The sequence below is a fragment of the Octodon degus genome, unplaced genomic scaffold (genome assembly GCF_000260255.1).
Source record: "Octodon degus isolate 3935 unplaced genomic scaffold, OctDeg1.0 scaffold00015, whole genome shotgun sequence".
In the NCBI taxonomy this organism is placed as follows: domain Eukaryota; kingdom Metazoa; phylum Chordata; class Mammalia; order Rodentia; family Octodontidae; genus Octodon; species Octodon degus.
In genome coordinates this window covers 10,068,118-10,079,193 of record NW_004524591.1, presented here as the reverse complement: position 1 = coordinate 10,079,193, position 11,076 = coordinate 10,068,118, and the positions used below count along the sequence as shown (strand labels likewise).

At 39.4% G+C, this 11,076-nt stretch overlaps 1 protein-coding gene across 1 annotated transcript in view; it reads right to left on the bottom strand.

Moving 5' to 3' along the window:
- The window catches only part of Itgb8 (integrin subunit beta 8), a 95,955-nt gene that overhangs the window by 17,218 nt on the left and 67,661 nt on the right, over window positions 1–11,076 (bottom strand). Inside the window, exons 8-9 of the mRNA XM_004626453.2 lie at window positions 8,669–8,758; window positions 4,942–5,076 (exon numbers count right to left, since the gene is read on the bottom strand). Of these exons, the coding sequence (XP_004626510.1) occupies window positions 4,942–5,076; window positions 8,669–8,758 (225 nt within the window). The remainder of the gene's footprint in view (window positions 1–4,941; window positions 5,077–8,668; window positions 8,759–11,076) is intronic.

Here is an 11,076-nt window from a genome sequence, read left to right as displayed (position 1 = left end):
AATTTTGAATCAGCCCAACTGGATAAGTGTAAAACTAATGAGATTCAGGCCAAACAAATGTCCACCAGACCCTGATCCTTGTACAGCCTGAGCACCAGATCCTAACTAGTTGACCTGAGAACATGTGTTTATTCTCTCCATGTGTGTCAGCCCTGCAGTTTGCACTTGTGCACAAATAATCCAAGGCAGATTCCCAACCGCTCGTGGTTCAGTACTGCCAGGGTTGTATCAGAGGGTCAGTGCATTGAGTTTTGAGACTGAGATTCTCAAATGTGTTTGAGGCTTCTTTAAGAGACTGAAGCTAAAGGTAACAATCTCAGAAAAGTTCTTCTCTTTCCTGTAAAATAATATTTTCTTTCTCTGTAAAGTATAGCAGTCAACTGGTGGTTCATTCTCAAATCATTTTTTTAATCTAGCCTAGCCACAATATCAGGTACAGCTGAGTAAGTGTTTGAAATAGAATATATACATATTTTTTCCATTGTGTATTGAGGTAATACTGATCAAATTTTTAACTTAAACAGAATAGAAAACACTTTTAAGAAAATGTATTTAGTACAGGGTCTACAGGGTGTCACTACACAGATTGGACTTGTAGTGATCCTCCTGTTTTCAGCCTCCCTAGCTCTGGGATCACATGTGCGCGCCACCATGCCCAGTCTCAATCCCCAGCTCAGTGGTCCCTGGGGGTGGGGTCAACCTGGCACTCTGGGGATCAAAGCCCAAACTTTTTTTTTAATATGTTACTTTCCATACGTCTAGGACAATTATTTGTATGCATCAATAATTTCACAAACACTTATCTACTAAATTGCAAATACTAAAAAGATGTTTTCAGGATAAGTGAATTTTCTATACAGTTACAAAAGAAATACCACATAACTCAGACACCACATAGTTTAACTTATTTAAAAAACTACTTTGTTTTAACTTTCAAACAATCAGCAGATTTTTTTTTTTATTTAACCTCTAGGTAGCAGTAAACCTAATTAGCCACAAAGTAACCCTTATACTATTTTTATTTTCACTTATTTCACTTTAAAATTTGGTCTGTGTGTGGCCAGAGGCACTCCTCTTCTAGATTACTTAGTAATCCAGTATTTTCTTGAAGAACGCTGTCCTCTGGCTATTCTGTTGCTGGGGCTATTCCAAAAATAAACTGGTGAGGTTTAAATTACCACAAACTTACAATACCATCTATGATGATGCATTAAGAATTTTCCAGTGAATGAAAAGTATATTTTTATAGTTCACTTCCCCTTCTCCTGACAGAAATAAAAGCCTCTGAGCAAGCTGCAGGGAGTGACCAATTGCCGGAGTGACTCCAGCCCTGTGGAAGAATGCCCTTATTCTTCTCAAAAAGTGTCAGCTCTCTGCAGTCATTTTCTTCTCTGGTTTCGTTCTTTACAAGATCAAGGAATACATGAAACTAATAATGAATGTGAGGTTCTTATTTGGCAGTCTAGACTATATACTTCAATTGCAAATGTACGAATTCTGTACTGTTTAAGTCTACTGCCATGACGTCATTTCAAGGGCTATAAAACTGTGAACATTAAATTTGCGTCCAGCAGTGGCAACTGATGATGCGATTCAAATGTACATTCACGTGCGTGCCGCTGCGACAGCAGCTCCTCGGAGCTACCTGCGTACGCTCGTACTCACCAGCACACAGATTCCCATGGTGATAGGGACAAGAAAAATCATCTTTTTCACAGTATTTTCCATAAACTTTTCCGAGCTTAGTTTTGTGACATAGGCACTCTCCACAAATGCAAACTCCTCGGCCACTGCACACAGGTTGGTCCTTCTGCAACTTGCAGCTTTCCGACAGAAATCCATCTTCTTCCAAGTGACAGCGACTCTCGTCACACTGCCAGCACTTGGAGTCGAGGGAGGTGTCGTCTACACAGCGCTCCTGCGGCCTTCTGCGGTCCTCACACTGACAGCTGCAGCTTCTGTGTATGTGAATTTTAGTGGTTTCATTGAAACCAATCGGCTTGATTATTGCATAATTTTTTCCTCTTGTGACATCACAGTTTTTCATTGTAACTGTTACATTGAAAAGAACCTAAATTTCAGAAGAAAAAGGAAATCTATTGGCGTCTTTTTTTATTGACTATTTTATACCTGTCAATAACATTTGAATCCATATGATATGCATCTTAGAGAAATTAACAGTATTTGTAAATAGATATTTAGTCTTTTTCATATGTAGATAAATATTTCTCTTTATCATTTATTTATTTTGGAAAATTAAAAAAAATCTTTTTTATTTGGTACAAGGTCTTGCTGTGTAGCTCAGACTCCCCAGTGCTGGGATTATAGGTATGTGCCACCATACTCAGTTTTTGGTGGCTGTCTTGGAGCAGGGCCAGCAAGGCATGTGGTGCCAGGGATTGCATTTGAGTCCTTGCACTTACCAGGCTGCCAAGCCATCTCCCTAGCCTCAGAATTTTTTATTTAGATAATTTAAAAAGGAATAATTGCTTAAAATATATTATTTAACAGAACTGAATGTACCTATAGAAGTGTCTACTCCACTTTTTATGATTAATTTCTTAGAAAACTTGACAAAGGACATATCACTTTCTAGATCGAGCTCTGAAAATTCAATGTTCCTGGATATTTGGTACTAGGGATGGATAAACCAAAGCAAAGGCCTTCTGCTCTACAAGTTTTAAACCCTGAGATATTCAAATGCAATTTTTCTTTTTCCCGCTAGAGCTCCAAGTAAAGTCTCAGAGTTAAACTTTATATATGTTGTCAGTGGAAGAACAACACAAGGTTTTCTCTTGTGTTATTGCTCAAGGAAACAGGCTGGGGACTCCTTTTCAAGTCTTGAGACTTCTCCCAGAGTTACACCTTTACCTCAGCTGGAGATATTTGTCCGGAACTGTAGAACCAGGCTGGCAGAAATTGGTTTTATTCTTCTGTCATTTTTTAATTGTTTTTCTCTATTTCTCTTTTTTCCAAAATAAGATTGATTTAATATGTCTATTTTAGTTTTTGGTCTACCTTAACATCTTCAGGTCCTCTAGGAAATGTGTGTGTGTGTGTGTGTGTGTGTGTGTGTGTGCGCGCGTGTGTGTGTATCTTCATGTTGGACTGAAATTTGTCACAATTAGTGCTGAGTTTTTTGGTTGAGAATTATATGTAGCATGATACAAAATATCTAAATTTAAGTTTTTCTATACATTAGAATTTTTAAAAATGTATATGGTTGTTACAGGGTCTCACTACACAGCTCTAACTCGTAATGATCCTCCTACTTTCAGCCTCCCCAGTGCTGGGATTATAGGCATGCGCTACTACGCTCAGACTCTGGCCAGCACAACCCACCTTGGGGGTGGGGCTGGTGTGGCATGTGGTTCCAGGGATTGAACCGTGGTCCCTGTGCTTGCCTAAGAAGGCGCTTTAGTCTGCTGAGCTATCTAGCCAGCCCCTAAGCATTAGAAATCTGAATCATTACTATAATAATAGAATACATTTGGAGTTGGTGCTTTATTTTAAATGCTTTCATTTTTAAGAATAGTAGAGCTGGGCATGGCGATGCATGCCTGTAATCCCAGCACTTGGGAGGCTGAGGTAGGAGGATCATGTGAATTTGAGGCCCGCCTGGACTGTGTAGTGAATTCAGGGCCAACCTGGACGATATGCGGAGGCCCTGTCTCAAAACAACCACAACAATAACAACAAATTAGCAGATGTGCAGCATAACGCTGTCAGTGCCCTTACTGAGAGTTCAGCAGCACTTGGGCTTGGTATAATTAAGAGGTCGGGTGACTATTCTGAAAACCAAATCATTTATAATATTTGCTGGGATCTAAAGAGGGAAAAGGAAGCAGGCAAAGAAAACAAACAAAAAGCCTGTAAGAAGCAAGGAAAACTTCTAATTTTGAGATTTTGTGAGTTATTTAATTTTCCAGAAAATAAGTTACTTTTCACCAGAAAAAAATTTTTCTCTCAAGTTAATGAGAATTAAATGTTTTGTAAACTGGCATATGTCTTTTCAATAAAATACAAGGGATTATTATAAATGAAATTAGAGAATTAGAAACTTGTGATAATTAATTTAAATTACAAATTTGTAGGCTCAATCACACCACCCACAGGTTCCAAAATTCAAGAGGAGAAAAATACACTCTAAAGAGAAAGAAAAGTCTATTTTTATTAATTTTGGCATCTCAGAATATTCTATCTCTTTGACTAAAGTTTTCTCTTTACTATGACACTGAAGTAATTAATAGAACAGTAAATTAGAACAGATAGTAGAAACCATCTAGTCCAAGCTATTCATTTAATAATGAGACAACTGATATCTCAGAGGCTGAATAGCTAAGTAAAAACCGCTTCACTCTGTGAGGATTTCCTCCGAACGTATTTTCTGTTCTCTCTTGTGCCAGTGCTTAGACGATCCCTCTCCTCGTCCTGTTTCCTGATGCTTCTATCGTCCGGATTTCACATTCTATCTCATCCATCTTTAGGTTAAATGCTGCTCTTTATTGTTCCCTCTCTCACATTGAATATATTGAGACAATCTCAAAGTGGAAGGATTTAGCCTTCTTAGCCTTTCTAACCATCCGGTGTATTGCTTTCAACCTCACCTTTACTGGGAGACTGTGCGGTTCGCAACTAACAAGGTGTAAACCTCGCTACAACTATAGCCATCACTTGATTGTACAGACGAGCTTTCCTTGTCTGTACCCGTTGTGACACCAACGTATGAGGCTACTGCTAAGTGTTTAATGTAGCGCATGCTTCTTTAATGTGAAAGTTTGAGAGTAGTTGTTTGAATGAGAACAAGGAGAGACAATAATTTTCAGTTTGAAGTGTGTTCTTGGGAGGAGCCTGTAGTTTTTCAGAATGGTTTGGTGCTCTGTGAGAAAGCATGCCCCAGGACGAGTGCATCTTCCGTGAGGAGGCTGCGAGGCTACGTACCTCGTCGTTGCTTGTCACGCTTCCACAGCCATCCATGCCTGGCTTCCGGGCCCCATCTGGACAGATGGCAGTTATGTTAAAATAGACGCCTTGTACCTGGTTTTCCACTTGAATTTTCACTTCTGAAATAAGCTTCTGTAAAGACATCAGTTTTGACTTACTTAGTGCAGTTGTGTCAGGTGTGAGCAACAAAGCAGAGTCAGGCTTAGCAAATCATTCTAGATTTAATTTTTAACCAAATCAGAATGTGTTCGTATAAAAAGATGAATAAAATGAACCAATTATATTTGAAATATGTAAGAAATACCGATGGATGAGATATCTGTATTTCAATTTCCTATTTGTACAGACATATCCAGGACTGCTTTTTGATTATTTCAGTTATTTCTCACTCAGTTAGACTCACAAAAATGCAATACCATTTGTATTTTTTTTTATGGGGGATCAAACTCAGGACCTTGCACTTTCCAGGCAGGCACTTACATCACTGAGCTATCTCCCCGGCCCTCCATTTGTATTTTGATAAAGTTTAAACAACACCATGAGAGTACATACCATAAAGGGTGGATTTTGACTGTTTGCTTCTGACATTTAAGATTAAAAATTTTAATTTCAAGCACTCTGAGTATCCTGAATGGCTTCCTGTTACAGAATTGAAAGGCACTTCTTGGGGAGCACATTTTTATATTAAACCTACAAGAATTCTCTGACACATATGGCCCTAATGGCTCTCCAACAAATGGTCTAGAATTCTTTTCAAGTCTCCAGGCCCTTGCTTGTGTCAATTAAGTTAGTTTCAAGACTTAATTCTAAAGTAGAGCCTTTTACTGGGAAGGAAACCACCATTCAGTCATTTACTTATTTAAACATCATTAAGTAAACATCCACTTAATGCCCGTCCTGTATTAGGGCACCCACTAATTTCTTCTCTCACAATTTCTGACTTCCAAAGGTCCCAGCTTCCTTAAACACTGCTGTGGGTGCAGTGTGTCCTATAAAGCTAGGGGTCTACCTCAGATAAAACCCCACATCTTAGACTGGTAAAAACAAAAGAAGGGAAAGCATATATATATATATATATACACACACATTCTACCTCTATATATATCTATATCTAAGAGTGACATGTACAAAGTAAACAATTTCTAATGGCTTTCATTTTTTTACTTTAATAAGTTTCTTTCTTAATTTTTCTGTATTTAGGACAGGGTCTACAGGGTCTAAAGGGTCTCACTATGTAGATCAGACTCATATTGATTCTCCTGTTTTCAGCCTCCCAAGTGCTGGGATTACAGGCATGTGCCACCACGCCCAGTCTCCGTCACCAACTCAGCACGCCCCATGGGCGGGGCCGGCACTGCACGCCAGGGCCAGGGATGGAACCCCAGCTGCTGCGCTCTGCCTAGGCAGGTGCTTTAGTATGCTGAGCTATCAGGCCAAACCTTAGTAATTTTATTTCTTAAAAATTGTGTTTTCTAACCTGGAAAGCTCATACACTGCAATTATTAATTAAGTTTAGTAAGCCAATAGACATTGCCAGTGGCATATAATGTTGGTGGGCAATAGTTTGAAAGGTCAGAAGAAAATGCTAAATATAGTAAGTGTTCTCTGCTTGTTTTTGTGAAATTTAGTTTCTCTTAAGACTTTAAGGCTGTTAAGCCAATGTTTTTTAAAGCTGTGTGTGAACACAAATGTCTAAATTTCTAAACCTTTTTTCCCTCAGTTTTGGGATATAGAAACTGAACTCCTTACACAATCTTAAGCTTCCCTTTATGAGACAGATTCTTATTTTCCCCTGATGTGTGATTCTTCAATGAATTGGGGATTGTTTCAGTGGGACCATGGAAACAAGACGAATTTTAGAAGAATCAAAAAATGTAGACATATAAAAATAATAGCAGAATCTCGATGTAAGGAAGTTAGTTAGGGTAAACTTTTTAAAAAATATAATAGAATTTTTCCATTGCAAAGGTAATCAGAACCATCGTGGGTTACCACACCCCACATTTCTAAAGAAATGGACGTGAAACTGTAACTGATGTCTCCGTTGGTACGGTGACAACACAGGTCACTGTATGTGCTTTGAGGCATACAAACACAGGGTGATGCCTAGTTGTATAGGTCTCTTCCTTACCTGGATTGTTGTTAGGAATAAACTATCAACCAAAATGAATTGTATACACATTTGATTTTTCTTTAGCAAAAAAATTCCCTGGTTTTGATTTTTCTTGTACCATAGTGAGAGAGATGCAATTTTAGATATTTTTCCTTATTTCATTCAGCATAATTTTCAGATATATAACAAATCCCAGGTAAAAATAAATCTAAAAAAGTTACTTTCATTTAAAAATAAATTTAAGGGCCGGCCAGATAGCTCAGTGGGTTAAAGCACCTGCTTAGGCAGATGTAGGGAGTAGGTTTGATCCTCAGCATGCCAGCCCTGATGTCACTCCTGGGGGGCACTGAGAGGGCGATTGAGACTGGGGGTGATAGTATGTGCCTGTAATCTCAGCTCTTGGGACACTGAAAACAGAAAGATCACTACAAGTCTGATCTGTGTAGTAAGATCCTGTAAGACTCTGTACTAAAATACATAAAAAAAATAAACAGGGTCCTCATTTTATAGTCTGTATCGATTCTTTGTCTTTTTGTTTTGTAGTGAAATTGATGAGAGATATTGCCTGAAGAAAATCAGAAGAGAAGGAGCCTGAGGCTGTTCGGAAACAGTCTGGCTCCTATTTACTTGGTTAAATTCTGCATGTGCTGGGAACAGAGTCCAAGAATGTGGGGAAGTAAGACATTATAAACGGCCCATCAATTCAAGTAGACATCATCCATACGGAACCGCAGTGCAGGAAGCACCTGGGGCATGGAGGGAAGAAACACCTGCATGCGGATCCTGCCTTTGCCCATTAGTTGTGATGGATTTGCTCCACTTCTTGGTTTCCACACACCTACCTAACACCTGCCCTAAAGGTCAGATATGAGGATAAATGAAGTCATACACGGAAAGTGAGTGCTTCTTAGCAGTGTGAAAATAACAGTCACTAGGATTACAGCATTCCAGTAGTGATTATTATATCTGGGTATGGCCCAGTTTGAAGAAGCAGATGTTTCTTTAACCTTCTTGCACATAGGCATTCACTCTCTGCAAAACTGATGATAGCATATGACCACTGGTTGAATACAGTACTGTATCTATTAGGGTGACTCTTTTAGTCAAACTCTTTGGGCAAGACTGCTAAACAATCGTGTGCACAATCAAATGACCATAGAGAAGCCAACAGACCCTTCTTCGTAACTTTCACATCTCTGATAGAATGTTCCAGGGAAGACATTTACTTTAAATAATAGTGTGAATTACATGCTTTGTGATGTAGAGCTTTATACACTTTCTTGTTAATAAACTGCCTTCTTTAGCCATGATGTGTGACTCTCTGAGTGACAAATTTGCAAAGATTGCAGGTGGCCCAGTGTTAAGTTTTCCGTCAATGGGACAAAGAAGGAGCAGAAAGTTGAAGTGAGTATCAAAAGGATAGCAGCAATGTCACGGCAGAGCCAGAGCTAAACTCCATGCGCTAGTTCCTAATCTTCTGCTCTTCGATGGTACCGCTGCTTTCCTGATAAAACTTTTTACTTGAATCACCAAGATCATGCAGCATTGGTTCATACCTTGCAGCAGAAATGTGGAAGTTTCTTTGGAAAATTGTGTACAGTGTATACATACCTTATAGGCTTCCACGACCAAATTGTTGAGGTTGGCAGCTGTTGATTCTATTTCACCAGCAATGGTGCCGGGCAAAAGGGGCAGAAGTTCCTGCAAAAATGTATCAGAATATTTACATAGCTCTATTGCATGGGACAGCGATCGACATGAACAGTTTTGCAGTTACCAGTTGCAAGTAAGCCATTATGTGACTGGAAAGAAATTTAAGATGTGAAAAATTTAAGTAACCCAGGAATGATAGCACGTGCTTGTGTACGTACGTGGGCGTGAGTGTGTGTGGATCCTGAATTACAGGACGATCTCATAATTTAATCAAAGAACAGACCAACGTTTCCCAGCATGTCTTCTGTAGGACACGGCCACAGGAGACTTGAAGTACGGAAAGGGTTCTCATGTCAAGTAAGTTTGGGAATTTGTATATACTGTCTCCCACTTAAATATTCAAAACGAACCTTTGCAGATTAAGTTGGTCAGAATAGGCCTGCAATTTGGAAGTAATTTAATGTTACTTCATGCAGCATTTTGTAGGACTTCTTTAGATACTGTTTTCTCCTATGACAAAGATAAATATTATCTAGGGCTGGTATTGCAAAGAATGACCTTTGGGACGTGTTGGGTTAGATAGATAGAAAAGGCATAGTTATAAGTGGGAACTGCACAGAGAAGACTCTCACAGTAGATGACAGAAACGCTGGATGTTCCCAGAAAGAAAATGAGAATTGGCAGAGGCTCGCCAGTCTGCTTGAGAAGAAACCCTTCTGATGAGAGCAAAGGGCACACAGATATAAGGTATCAGGGTATAGAGGCTTCTTTTCTGTTCATAGGTATCATGAAGTTCCTGCAGTGTGCCAGCCAGGTTTAGGCACTAACAATCTGGTATCTCAAATTGTAGGGAAAATATGTCACTTATCAATTCTAAGAAATCATTTATTGAACTTTTATTGAGCACCTACTATACATTTACTTGGAAATACTAAATTGCCAGGCCACATACTTAAGGATCTTGCAGGTACATAAAAGTGGCATTCTCATAAGCAATGCACATGTGAAGCAGCCACAGACACTATTAAAGGGGTTCTCAGCAGGCATTTCAGAGCAGGCGAAGATTATTGGGACTGTTTCCTTGAAGAGGTGACTTGTCCACTCTGTCTTAAAGGATGAGTAAGAATTAGCCAAGTAATGAGAGAGAATGGCTTCCAAGTACGGGTGTGAAAGAAGGGTGGCAAGGACAAAGACACAAAGGACCAAAAGCCCTGCCTAGCGAGCACACATGGGACCGCTAGAATCATGGCTCGAGGGGCAGTGCAGGCAGAGCACAGCGCCAGAAGGAGGCCTGCTGGACAGGCAGAGGCCAGGCGGTCACCTGGGCCATGTTAGACTTCGCCCTTCTAATCAGAGGGAGCCCCTGGAACGTGCCACTTAGGGCAGCCCTACGACTGCACTTGTGACTTTAGCAGGTCACCCTGACAGCCACGTGCAGGGTGGATTTGCGAGGTGGGTTACAAAGCGGCTTTGGGCAGGGAAAAGATGGCTTGCAGAAAGGATCCCCGGGCAGTACAGCGGGTGACTTGTGGCACACACGGGTTCCTCGGGCTGCTAGGTCCGGGTGATTCTTACTTTGCTCGCAATTCAGTTAATATTATACTTGATTTAATGCTTCATCAATCAAAGGCAAATTCGCAAAGGAGGAGGGAGAAACTGGGAAAGCTAGAGCCAATAATATTCTGAAAAAATAATAAACAGCAGGGAAAGAGAAGAGCAAAGCTATTTAAACAAGCTGTACATAAAGTCAGCTAGTAAACCTAGAGAGAAGCACAGGATTTGAGGGGTAGAAATCTCTGGGCAAGTAGTTCACCTTTGTAAATGTTTCCTAATCTTAAAATGGGAATATTAATAAAAGAGCCCTCATTGTTTTAATACCTAAGATAAGTAGAGAATTAATATTTAAAATCTCAGTCCCTGACAATAGTTAATTTAAGTACATAAGACATAAAAGTGATACCTGTTCCTATTAAAGTATTTCTGATCATTTAATTTGAGTTAGAGTCCTACTTCAGTGGATGTGCTAATTTGTTGTTACATTAAAAAAAAAAAAATGAGGGTCTGGGGAGATGGCTCAGTGGAATAAGCACTTCTCTGGCAAGCGCAAGGGCCTGAGTTCAATCCCGGGTTCTGAAAAAAAAAATGGTTCTGTGGCATATACATTTTGGAAACCAGCAAATTAAATAAGATTTCATTTTTCATTTCTACAGGATGAAAGATATGATTAAAGCACTTAATAATAATTAGATAATTAAGATGACTAATTGTATAGTTAGATGTTATGCAAATGTGTGAAATAATACCAACTTTTTGGAAAATGCAAATATGTTCACATAGTTGCTAAAGCCAGTGGAAAATACAGTCTT